General features: G+C 36.7%; 1 protein-coding gene across 3 annotated transcripts in view; it reads left to right on the forward strand.

Annotated features, from left to right (window-relative positions):
• LOC135144730 (dystroglycan 1) overlaps positions 1–10,635 on the forward strand; it is a 254,797-nt gene extending 244,162 nt beyond the window's left edge. For all 3 annotated transcript variants that reach the window (XM_064076790.1, XM_064076788.1, XM_064076791.1), the window contains 7 exons: positions 2,753–3,073; positions 3,126–3,614; positions 3,663–4,687; positions 4,878–5,229; positions 5,278–5,496; positions 6,036–6,368; positions 9,117–10,635. In XM_064076790.1, the coding sequence (XP_063932860.1) occupies positions 2,753–3,073; positions 3,126–3,614; positions 3,663–4,687; positions 4,878–5,229; positions 5,278–5,496; positions 6,036–6,368; positions 9,117–9,857 (3,480 nt within the window). In that variant the 3' untranslated portion in view covers positions 9,858–10,635. The remainder of the gene's footprint in view (positions 1–2,752; positions 3,074–3,125; positions 3,615–3,662; positions 4,688–4,877; positions 5,230–5,277; positions 5,497–6,035; positions 6,369–9,116) is intronic.
• Positions 10,636–13,760: the final 3,125 nt, after the last annotated feature.

Below are 13,760 nucleotides of genomic sequence, written 5' to 3' on the forward strand. Positions count from 1 at the left end.
AGCAATAAATAAAAATTAAAACCTAGTTCTCACTGCTAACAACATTTTGCTATGTTCCGTTTATTTTGAAGAAAAATGAGGCCAAAGTTGCCTGTAGAAATGAAAATTTGATTTGTTTTCATAATTTTGTGCGAAGTAGCACCGGCCATCTACTTTTTTTATTATTCAAATTGTGAGAATACAGGCACGTTTTGCGATGTGCCCGTAAGGTACGGAATAAATTCAATAGAAAATTCGGGGAAAAAAATATCACAAAAACGCTCGAATAGGTCCATTAATTTTACCCGGCTAGGATCTGAAATTTTTTAGCAAGCAACGTTGGGGTTATAACGTTATCGATTTTTCTTTAGTGAAAACGAAACTTTTCTACATATATGTATTTTAAAAGAGGAAAAAAGTAAATTAAAATTTTGTTTATTTCATTGGCTCATTATTTTGACAACTCATGAAAATAAGAAAAAAATAATTAATCAAAGAAAACGTTGAACACATATTGGCAAAAATTCTTGTTTATTAACAATCATAAAACAACAAAAAATACGTATTCTTGTTGAATCAAAAATGGACGATCGATGTATTCCGAAGGATAAATTTTATTTTTTGTTTGTTCTTTATTTTTGTTTTTTGTAGGCAGTGTTTGTTTATAGCTGTCATAAAATTATTCCATATTCATTTCAACCTAATGAAAACAACCAGTTACCTGTAAATATAACGGTTGTACATGGTGTAAATATTATCCTGTTTGTTCGCGTCGAATTCGAGCAGATGTTTTTTCCCTTTAAATTATTTAATGATCTCTCGAAATGAAATACGCTGTGCAAATACCATTGTGTTTCTTTATTTATATTGATCACGCCTCTTCAGTTTCGTGTCACGTTCGCCGTTCTTAAGAAGAGATATTTTGTTAAGACATTTATTCCCGACCTCGGAGCCATTTATTAATTGTTCGCAAGTTGCAGTAAATCGCCACTTATCGCTGGCTTATTGAACCCGGCCAATAAACAAACTTATCGACAAATCTCCGAAAGGTCAAAATAAGGCCTCTCTATTTACTCAGTGGCGCTGTGCAATTCTTTAAATTGATGTTGAGATCTTTGTGTGGCTCCCTAAGTATTAAGCAGTTTCATAATATAACTAACTAATAATGATCATAAAATCTTAGATTCTATACTCTCTAAACCTGAATACAATATTGTAGTTAGGCATCACAGTCATTTGTATCTGTGAATGTGTCTCATACTTTAAAAAAATTTGGTTTACATCTATACTAAATAACCGTTTGAACATTAAGAATGCGAATTTTGTTGACTTGTTAATGACTTTTTTAATGCGAACTCGTCTTCTTTACGTAATTGTTGAGCGCCTTTTATAAGTTATACTCTATTTTAAAACGTTCTGACCCACAACATCCAGACCGAAGTCTCGATATCCTTCCTGGTTTACGTCTGATATTATTACTACATTTATTAAAAAAAAGAACGATGCAGACAAAAGTGAAAATCCAGAATAATCTCTCATTTTAAATAATACTGTAAGAAGCTTGAAAAGCTGCAGTTAAAAAACTATCGACTAATGGCAGCTATTTTATGCAACTTTACAAAGATGTTCAGGAAGGTTGTATACAATGTTATATATAAGAATACTCTCTTATATATATTTTGTCTTCATCAGTATGGATTTCTCGCCGGAAAATCTATCATCGCAAACCTTATGACAGTGACTCAATTTATTTCAGAAGAGTTGGATAAAAATGGACAAGTAGATGTAATAGACACCGATTTTTCAAGCGCCTTCGATCGTGTAGATGGTAAACTTCTTTAAAATAAATTCAGCTTCTTCGATCTGGCTCCATCGGTTGTCAAACTTATGAAGTCGTATTTATGTGAGAGAATACATTTTGTAATTGTAAACATTGCAACATCCAGCGTGCCTCAAGGTCCAAACCTTTTACCTCTACTTTTTATTTTGTTTATTGATGACCTACTGAGGCACATAAATATTCACGGCTGGCATATGCTGATGATTTGAGAGATCATTCTTCCATGGTCCGGATGCCAAAAGTTCTGCAAGAAAACTTATACAGGATTTTTAGATGGTGCATAGATAATAACGTATCGCTGAAGATTCTGAAATTCTGTTTTGTTATTTACACCCATATTTTTTTCCCTTACGCTTCAACAATCAAGTTTTCGTTGAAATTAATACTGCTAAAGATCCTGGAATAGTTTCGACCCTAAGTTTTCACATCGTTACGTTTTATCATGCATACTTCTAATTTTTTAGAAATTTAACGCTGGTGAAATTATTTTACTTTGCCTTTGTTGCTAGCAGTATGCTTCAGTAATTGGATTCCCATAACGGTGTGATATAAATTGATCATGGAACGCACACAACGTCGTTAAAAATAAATGGCTATTATCCAGAGACAAATATTGAATACACAACTCGCATCTTGAATAACATTCATTCGAGTCATTGTCATCAAGGGGAGATGCACATTCTCGAAATTCCTATGGAAAATTATCCACAACAACTTGACTGACATTTTAATAAACAATTATCTTAGAAACAAGCTTTGCGAATGCGAGCGAGTTGCCAAAAAACGAGTATTCTCAAAGACGACCGTTTCTGACAGAGTGATAACACCTAGGTTATTTAAATATTTATTCCAACACATATACGTACATTAATAACCTGTGAGTGGAAAACTAATGGGCAATAAATTTATTGTTATTATTTGTTTGTATTGCAGGCTAAACGTTCTGGCGGCGTGTCGCTGCCCCTATGGCTGCTCTTCGATAAAATCGGGGGCGTTTTTTGGGGAGTGCCTCTCAGCGAAGACGTTGGCACTCTTCGTCTAGTCATCAGAGCTCTCGGGAGCGATAAAAACATATCAGAAGAGGTCACGATAAACGTGCTCGAAACGTCTGATCTCAAAACAGAGGACAAGTGTCCAAGTACTGAAGATAAAACTGTACTTACCCTTCTCATCGACAAGGGCGTCAGGGCAATCAAACCGAAACAAAGAGTGATAGCTGTCAACAACATCGCGAAATTCTTTGGCTTGCCTTATGTAAGAGTTCTACTACCGGATTTTTCCTTCACTAATTTAATTTTATTTATAGAGTGCCTTTACTTTAAAATCTCAATTAGAAAAAGATGATATTACGGATAGTTCGGTAGTACTAGCTGGACCAGGGAATTTGCACACGAGGTCATCAAAACTAACGTCTCTTCTCCAAGTTCCTGTGGGCTGTGATGGACGATTATGGCTGCAAACTGCCCCTCTGGTGCACCAGCTGAAGCAGCAAGCTCGAGATGGTACCATTTCGGAAGTGCTGGGGCTTCCATTAGTCGGTTGGAGGGTAAAAACCGAAACTAGACCTGCGATTAGGTCAAAAAGACAAGTCGATGACTACGGAAGTGGTGACTACGAGGAGTACTACGATGACACCTACGACGACGAATACGAAGACGAAGATGATCTTGAGCCGGTTTCGAAGGCTGTCACGACCCCAGTAACCACAACGACGACCACTGCTGTTCCGACCCATCCACATCGACATCATCATGGTGAAGCCGTAAATCCGGAAGAAGTCGATTCTAGTATTCCGGTAAGTTATAACACCTAACCTTGACACGTTTTACTGATTGTTGTTCAGATTATAAGAGATCACCACCACTTGAGTACAAGTCCGAGAGTAGAGGAAGAGACCGTACCTAGTACTGTTCCGATGGTACCGCAGACTGCCCCACAAACGACCTCAACCACTACGAGTACTACCACAACAACCACCACAACGACCACACAGAAGACCACACTTGAAGAAGAAGTGGTTAGAGGATCATCGAGTACTACTAGTCGTCTTGAGACCACAACACCAAAGGCTGAAGTTCACACAAACCCTGCCTACGAGGAGTACGACGATTATTACGTTGAAGAAGATTTCGAAGAGGACCCAATTGAAAGTAGAACTATCGTTCCCGAAATGATGCCACCAAAACACACAGTACCTGAAGTAACCTCACCCCCGGAATCACCCACAACGACTACTGCGAAATCAACCACAAGAGAATACATAATCGAAACAGTACCTCCAACTACGTCCACCGAAAGAGAAACGACTGTGATGATCGTCGAAGATACGGAACTCTCGACTGTTGTGTATCCGGAAACTGTCGACAACACGGTAGCACCTACAACATCGACGACGACACAGTCGATACCGACAGTAATAGTGACGTCACCCACTACAACTTCCACCACCACCACGACTACCACAACCACGACTACTACACCGGCGCCCGTCGTGCCTACCACTACGGAAAGACTTACAACTATGGGAGACGAAGAGGACGAAGACGAGGAGGAAGGAGAAGAAGTGTCAACTGTGAGATTGACAACAGCAAGACACATCGTTACGTCACCGCGAACAACCACAGTTAGGGAAATCACCGAAGGCCTCGAATACGAAGAGAAAAATTTCCAACCATACATCGAAAATCGGCTCAAGCAAATGTCTGTTATTGCTGGTAAAATCTTCCGTTTCGTCGTGCCGAAAAATACGTTCAACGATTTCGAAGACGGCAACAATTTGACGTTAGAGTTCTTAAATTCGAAAGGAGAACCTTTGTCGAAGGATTCCTGGTGCCACTTCAATCCGGTCAGGAGGGAGATTTACGGATTGTAAGTATGGTTCTATGGAAGTTACACTTTTACTATAAAATATCACTTGTAAAGATCATTTTTACAAAATCCATACTCTATAATTGGAGGCTTGCCCTGTAGAACAATGAACAATAATAATAATAACTTCTTCTTCACGGTTCTCGTGTTTGGTAAATCGACTAAGTGGTTTTTAACGCTACGCTTTCAGACCTCTTGAGGAAGACGTGTCGAAGTGGGAGTACGTTATAAAAGCCACCGACAAAGAGGGCGCTTCAGTCACCGACGTATTTACCATCCAAGTTCAACAACACAAATTGCAGCGAGTCGTTAACCACGAAATCTCCCTGTACATGCGGATAGAGAAGCGTCAGGAGTTCCCGCATTTCGTGGATTGGTGTCTGAAAACCTTGCGAGCTTTGGGGCGGATCTACAACACGAATATGACGGAAATAACCGTAAGGAACGTCAATTACACAAGCGAACCCGTAATTTTCACTTGGACTAACGATTCTATACCGACGAATTACTGTCCGGTCGAGGAAATCGACAAGCTATATAAGGTAAGCTATCGCGATGCGTATTTGTGAGTACTACAAGCCCGTTTTCAGATGTTGACGGCCAACGATAGGGGAGATCCGAAACAAGAATTGAGTTTATTGTTGGGCCCGGAACTCAGGGTAAAAAAAGTGACCAAACACGGCTTAGGTGTGTGCGAGACGCCGCAGGTCCCGGTTACGCCCCCGACCAATTTCTCGCCGTTCTTGAGAAATCCGGTGGATCACATAAATGCGACTGTTGGAGAGCTGCTCGTGTTTAAAGTGCCAGATGTGAGTATTATTTCCTCTTACAGTAGATTTGTATGCCGGGAGTGTATTTGACGGCTATTACGCTAGTCGGCGTTTTAATACTGCTGCAAACGATGGATTTAGATCTAAGCAGTGCTCCTGAAACGCAGATGAACTAAAATTGGTTTACGACCGTTTTGTTACTTTGGATAGAGTTTTTAATGAGTTGTATTGTGGAAACATATTCCTGGAAACATTTCTTGAGTTTCATAGCAGCACCCTAAGGAAAGAGAATGTGTATAACGGGTTGTAAACTTTAATTCCGGGCTTAATTATTTCAAATGTTCCACGAACGGTAACACGATTTTTTCCGTGTCGGTTCTTTTAGCTAAACATTAAATGATAATCACGAATGCAACTGGCGTCCACTTTCATCATTTATGATAACCGTTTTAGTTAGTTGTGTGATCTGGATACAGTTTCTCTGAAATCGCGTCTCAAGAAAAATTGCTTTCAGAACTTGTAGCGTAAATATTTATTGCCGCCACTAACTTTTCATTATTGCCTTACTTTCGTTGCAGGACACATTCTACGATCCTGAGGACACGGATTCCCGAACTTTGAACATTTCGTTGCTGACGATGGATCGTCAGCCCATCAAACCGAATAACTGGTTGCAGTTTGACAGCAAAAATCGAGAGTTTTATGGCATTCCAAGAAAACCTGGCCGAAGCGAATATCAGCTGGTTTGTGTGGATAGCGGTGGATCAACTGCTACGGACAGTTTGGAAATTGTTGTCTATCCCGCTTCTAAGGTTCACTACAATGTAGAATTTAGTATGACGGTTGAAACTCCGTTTGAGACCTTCGTCAACAGCGCATCCATACAACGAAAGTTCATAGAAAAATTACAGGTAAGTTTCTACTTAATTTTGGACTTTAGATTTAGGTTCTTGCATATCAGTTAATCAAAAAAATGATTTTGGAAAAAGTAATCTGAGGTCTCACTTTTAAATATACTGCAGACAAGCGGTATCTTGTTCCTAAATATTATGTTATAACAAATTTGTTCAGCTCACACTAACATCAGGAATACACGTTTTCAAATAAATTTTGTGAGACGATTTTATTCCAAAGGGGTCGATTCATACAACACTTGTTCGGTAAACAACATTTTCATGGGCACGTAAACTTATGATGAAGTTACTAACAGCTTCTTACACTTTGTTAAAATTAGAGGCTCCTATAGCCAAAAATGAAAAGACCGTAGGGTGATAAAATCAATGATAAAATTTGTCAAAACACTTTCTTAGTTTCTGAACATTTTTGCCGAAACTGCAGCCCGCATACCTTAGAGTCTAACCTACCTAAATCACCTCATTTTCGAAAAAGCGAGCAATTTCTCTGACAATTCCAAAAGCTCAAAACAAGGTTCGAACTGTCTCAGTTTTCACAGAAAACCGATAATTAGGTAAAATAATGTGTATTTTCATGTTTCTCAGACCAAAGGATTCTGAACTGGCTAGAGATAATGCGAAAATTCACCGAAAGTAACTTTTTTTTAGCTTCTAAGCCAGTTTGTCGAAGCTACTGCTGCCAGAATATGAAATCTGACCCAAATTGAAACCTTTTTCCTTGAAAGAAACAGTTTCTGCAGCTCGGATGTGTATCTAGAAACGCTAAATGCTCAGTTTTCACAAAAATCGACAGAAAACAGATTTCTAGCTAATATGTGAATGTTTTTTACATGTTTCTCAGACTGTAGGGTAGTGAAATCGCTATAATTAATGTTAAAATTTGTTAAATGTAACATTTTTACTTCCCGAGCGCAAGCAAAGGAAGTATTGTAATCGAGTCCGTCGACCGACTCTCTACTTTTACGTTTTCTCGATCTTTCATGACCCCTAGAAGACGAAGAAATAGGTCTCCCATTTCCGTCTGTCTGTCCGTCTGTCCGTCTGTCCGTCTGTCCGTCTGTCCGTCTGTCCGTCTGTTCGTCTGTCCGTCCGTCTGTCTGCCGTCCCAGATTTTTATTAGACAGATAATCTCCGAAAGTACTGGACCGAATGTTGTGAAATTTTGTACTTATATTAGGAATATCATGTAGATGGTAAAACGCTAAACAAAATTTGTCTAGTCATCCCCACCACTAATGCGATGACGTCACTTTAAAATTGTACATAGTAAATGGGTTTTAAATTGTATAAAAGAACATAGTCCTGCACATGTAGTTTATGACTCCGACTTGAGTTTTTAACCGAAACGTCCAGATTTTTGGAAAAAAAATCAAAATTATAAAACAACATTTTGCAATTTAATTTTGAATCTGCTAGCCCGAATGTTTTGAAATGTTGCAGATGTTTTAAGGCTATAAAGAACATCATAAACCTTTAGTGAAAATATATTTGGTTATCCCCTCCAAAAACTTGATGACGTCAGCTCAAAAGTTTGCCGAATAAATCTTATCTAAAATGTACAAAATATGATGAGTCTGTACTTGTGATATATCATTCCATTCATATTTTTTGGATTTGCGTATACAGGGTGACTCAAAAAAATTAATAAATGCGTAAATTTATTTTACCGATTTACTCAGGAACTACAAAACCGAATGTTTTGGAATCTTGCAGATGTTTTAAGGTCATAAAGAGCATAATAAGTGTTTAGTCAAAATATATTTACTTATCCCCTCCAAAAAATTGATGACGTCAGCTCGAAAGTTTACCGAATAAATCCTATCTAAACTGTAAAAAAAATGATGAGTCTGTACTTGTGGTTTATGACTCCATTCATATTTTTTTGATTTGCATATACAGGGTGACCCAGAAAAATGAATGAATGCGTAAATGTATTTTATTGATTTAATCAGGAACTACACAACCGAATGTTTTGAAATCTTGCAGATGTTTTAAGGTTATAAAGAGCATAATAAATTTTTAGTCAAAATATATTTGATTATCTTCTCCAAAAAACTGATGACGTCAGCTCAAAAGTTTGCCGAATAAATCCTATCTAGAATATACAAAATATGATGAGTCTGTACTTGTAATTTATCATTCCATTCATATTTTTTGAATTTGCATATACCGGGTGACTCAAAAAAAAATGAATGCGTAAATTTATCTTATTGGTTGATTCAGGAACTACAAAACCGAATTCTTTGAAATCTACTGCGAAAAAAAAAACATAATAGGCATGCAGTCGTCACGTTTCCGACAGCGAGGGAAGTAGTGTCTAAACTCTTTAGACCAATTTTTTTAGTTTCTGAACGATTTGGTCCAAATTGCAGCGGTGAGAACACGAAATTTGACCGGATCGAATTCTTTTTCGAAAAAGTTTCTACAGTTGGCATGTAGATTTTTGAATGTTCAGAACAAGCTCCTAAAATATGTCATTTCTCATAAAATTTGACAGAAGACGAATTTCTGTTAATACACGAATGTTTTTTCGGGGTTTCTAAGGCCGAAATTTTGAGGAATCGTTAAAAATTATCACAAAATTTGCTAGACAATAAGTGTGTGAGACAAGAAAAAAAAACATTTACCTATTCAGGGCCGTAACACTATTATTGTTACTTTTTCCCGAATACGCCACTTTTAACGTTTCAAAATCTAGGTAAAAAAGTTGTGACACAGAAACAATAAAATCTGTCTTATTTTCAGGGAATATTCGGCGATCGAAACGCCAGTTTCATCCACACCGCTCCCTTCAAGCAAAAGGACCACTCCACCATCGTCACATGGTATAACAAATCGCTCAGTACCGTAAAATGCCCCCACGACGAAATCAGTCATTTGGAGTCCATGTTGAGAAACCACCAAGACCGGGGCATTTCCAACCTCGTCTCCAGCATGATGGAGCCCGAGTTTCTCATATCGAAAATCAGCGTTTTGACCATGGGAATCTGCAGGGCCAAAGTGATCCCCGTGGCACCACCCATCCACGAAGATACCATCATTCCAGTGGACGAAAAGTCCCCCGAAGCGAAAGCAGACGAGTACCAATACCTGATGACGTTCATAGTACCTGCTGTTATCATATCAATAATGTTATTCTTGGCTGCCTTAGCCGCCTGCGTGTTGTACCGGCGCAGAAGAACCGGAAAAATGAACGTGGAGGAAGACGGAAGACAGAGTTACGGCAACAAGGGAATTCCTGTGATATTCCAGGAGGAATTGGAGGAGAAGCCGGAATCCGGAACCAAAACCCCGGTTATCCTGAAGGACGAGAAGCCACCTTTGGCGCCCCCGGAGTACAGCAAGAGCGGCTCTTTGAAACTAACGGACGACTCGGAACCGTATCAGCCGCCGCCTCCCTTCACCAGGACTCAGGACAACGGCAGACAGCCCCGACCAAAGCCCACCCCTACCTATAGGAAACCACCCCCATACGTGCCTCCCTAACAATTGCATTTCACTTTTTTTCAGCAATAAGATCTTGATTTTACTGCCAGTAAAATTTGGTTTTCACTTCACTTGAAATAGCCAAAAAAGGGGACCCATAGGTCGGTTTTAAGGGTAACTGTCAAAAATGTGATGTTTGTTGGTGATTACGTAACTTAGGGTCCCGTTTTTTCACATTCTCGCGATGCCAAATCAGTGAACATCGCCTGCAGCTTCTTCGAGCGTTAATTCTTCTTCTGTTGGGTAGTTATTGTCTTTCTCTGTGATATGATTTCGTTTGTTACAATAGAAATTATTTGCGGGCGGTGAGTTGAATCCTTTTAGTTATACGAAAGCTGCGAACCAAAATATTTTGTTTCACTTAAAATTTTATTATGGAACAATAACTACTGCGTTTTGTAATAATAATTGTATTATACTACATAACTCTATATTTTATTTACTGCCGACGGCATTTTAGAATAAGACTCCTAACCGTAATGTTATTTGTATGAATAGTACGCGAATATATTTAAAGAATTAAAATGAAATAGAATAGTTCTTCTAAGGCTGTTTTTACTTTGCTTTATAATTTTTGAACACGTTTTAACTGTCGCACAATCTTTATATACGACTTTTCCTTTTATATATGTATCGTTTGTAAGTGTACAGACTTCGTTTTAACACGTATTCATTTGGAATATTATTTTTTATTGACGATGTATCGTGGAATACAACTTTATATTTAACTTAAGTTACCAATAACTTTGTACTGTAAAAAATTTATAATGTTTTTATATAAGACTTTTGTAACAATGTACTCAAATCATATCAGTAAGAGTAGAATTTATTTGTAATCAACTTTACTTACTTTTAAATGGTTTTAATGTATCATATCAATAAAATCCTCATGGTTGTCCCTCATATCATACTTTTGTATTATTAACCAGTCAATAATAATACATAATTGTTCAATAAATGCTAAAATTGTAACAACGAAATTTTATTTCGAACACATATTAAAAGTAAAATAGATCAAGGTAAAGTACTATTCAACTGACAGTTAAATTAAGAAATAGATGTATTATTATTACTTGAACAGTGTCAGATTCCTAAGCTTTCAAAAAAGCTTGTGTTTCCTTCTAATACAAATTATCTAATCTAGCAAAAGCCGAAAACTGCAGATCTATTCCTACAGTGCAAACAACGTTTTTCATTGGTAAAACTTTTTTTTAATTCTTCTTATCAGCTTGGTTTTATTGAAGAAGGGTCGACCGTATCAAATTTAGCATGTTTTTGAATCCACTGATGATAGAGCTCACATATTTTTTTGCACTTAAAACTAAATTTTCTTGTTAAATTGCATTAAAAATACAAAATTCCCGTAATCGGTGCAGCCATTAACAAATAAATCAACTTCTGTGAACGCAATTTAAGCAAGTTAAAAAATGCCCTAAACAAAATTAATGTAACAACTGAGCTAAATTTTTATCACGCAGAAAGACTTCACGGGTCGTAGATTTGAAAATTAGTATGCCTTAAACTGTTGAGATGAGTGATCAAGTTGTCTCTTTTCCAGAATCGTAGGAGATTTAGGGATACTTACGTTATTCTGCCGTATGATCATTACTAATTATATAGTTTAAATTTATAAATTTGAGAAACAAGGATAGTCTTCGATGTAGACTGTGTGATCGTTAATCGGTTTATACAAAATGTTTATGTGTGTAAATTTACCAACTATATATCGCTGAAGGATACCACCCATATAGAAAAAATTTTAAGATCTTTTTTCCACCACGGATAAGAAAACAGTCAGATAAGTTTTTAGAAGATAAGTTAGTTAAAAGTGCCCAGGTGGTGGCTGTCTTTGTCTGTGCTCCGTCTTCATGTAAAGTTTTGGTGAGTTCTTTTCGTTTTTCTGAGCAAAATTGCATGAACCCTGGTACTACTAACTAAAATGTTGATTATTTTGATTCGATTTGATTTTAATGCTGTGCTGAGAACGTTTTCTCGACATCTACTACCTACTGCGATTTTGCCAAGTTTCTTGGAACACCTAACCGGCATCATAATGTTATTATTGGCATATATTTTTGTGTTCCGAATACCTTAATAAGTTAAACTATTAAGATGTACTCGTGGTAGCGTATAATTTAGCACCTTTATTTTTTTTGTAATTAACAAGCAATAATAGCCTAAAGCCATCTCAAATATCCATGTGCATCCATCAGTCCAGTCGATCTAAAAAGGGCAATCGTACATTTTTAGATTTTTCCGAACTAGGGATGCTATCACTTGGTTTTTATTTATTTTCGTAACGGCAAATCTAATAAAAAAAATTTATAACAATGTTATCTACAACTTTTATTCATTTTTTTTCAGTGTCACATTAATAATAAATAAGAACGGAAACGGAATAGAGATAACGCTTGTGTTTTCAGTACTTACTTAAAAAAAGAAAACTCCATAGTTTACGCCTAACAACTTTATTTCACTTTTGGTAACGTTATGTAGTCACATCAGATCAGATCAGATGAGGTACGCTTAGGTCAGTTTTTGCGTTTCTTAAATTAATAGTATGTTGTTCTTGTAAACGGTTACACATATTTAAAATACTATCATCTTTGGAAATTAAATAATAGGTATAGATATAATACGTGCACGAAATGAACTTTTTCATAGAGAATTAGGGAAGTTTGTTTATTCAACGCTGAATAACGTTGTTTATTCTATTTTAAAATGGTAATCTTGTTTATAAGCACCCAAATACGGGCGTAAGTTGCCCTTTATCGCACAAATCTGTCAAAAATTGCTAAGCAACAATTGATTGTTCATTTATATTAATTAATTAATTATTCAAACAAGCTTCGATATTCAACATTTTTAATAAAGTAGGAAAAATAATATTTTATCAACTTATTACCTGGCCGACTTCAAATTCTTCTAAACTTTCTTTTGGATAAACGTTTTCCGCTTCTTTAATTTGCATTTTGAAAAACGAATTATCAAATAATCAACGCGGTATCCATAACAACATCAAAATAATAGCCAGCTATGTACTAAAGTTTGCATCGGCACAATTCACACAGTCACAGTTAAAAATAGTTTAGAAACTAAAATAGAATAAAACTCAGGAAATTAAAAGCCCTCCTTCGTCGGGCTTTAAACATTCTCTCGTGCCACAATCTCCCTGATTATGCCCTTAACACATAAATAACTATTACAACTAATATATTTAATCTTAAATTACTGACACCTTGGATAAAAACACAGGTAGAGTAATACTGACCATTTTGAATGCATTAGTTATCATTTAAAGAGAATTATAGTAAATCACTAGAATCCTACTAGAACGCCATAATTTTTCGTCTGGGAGACTTATGCAGCCATATGTTCTTCAGTTTGAAATTGAACTAAATGTGTCGACGACTGTTTTAAAAATCAACTAATGTCTTTTATATCACAATTTCGAACTCTTTGAATAGAATTTCCAAATATCATTTTTTCTTTGCTTAATCTTGAACACCTTAGCATAACCAGTACTAGTAATATTTCCTTTAATTTGTGGTAAGCGAAGGAAAAATGTACAGCCGCAGTAGAAATTGAACTCACGTCTCCCACTTGTCCGGTGGGTGCCCTAACCGCTAGATTATACGGGCTGCTTATCTTTCCTCATTTACCAACTTGTTATTGTGGCGCCAGAAATTATTTATCGAAAAGATCAGTTTCGGTTCCTTCATTTTTTTAACGTGCATTGCTGATATATATTTTGTAGTAAATAAGTCCCCGAAAAGAGTCTATTGTAGTTGGCACTACCATATTTAGTAAATTTTTCATTTTGTTTTCTTTTTTTGAACTATTCAACCATTCGTCCTCGGTAGCCGTGTCTTTGATAGAGTCTAAATTTTTCTGAGACTGGGA

The sequence above is a fragment of the Zophobas morio genome, unplaced genomic scaffold, assembly GCF_036711695.1.
Source record: "Zophobas morio isolate AGI-343-1 ecotype UQ-CSIRO unplaced genomic scaffold, CSIRO_AGI_Zmor_V1 ptg000108l, whole genome shotgun sequence".
NCBI lineage: Eukaryota > Metazoa > Arthropoda > Insecta > Coleoptera > Tenebrionidae > Zophobas > Zophobas morio.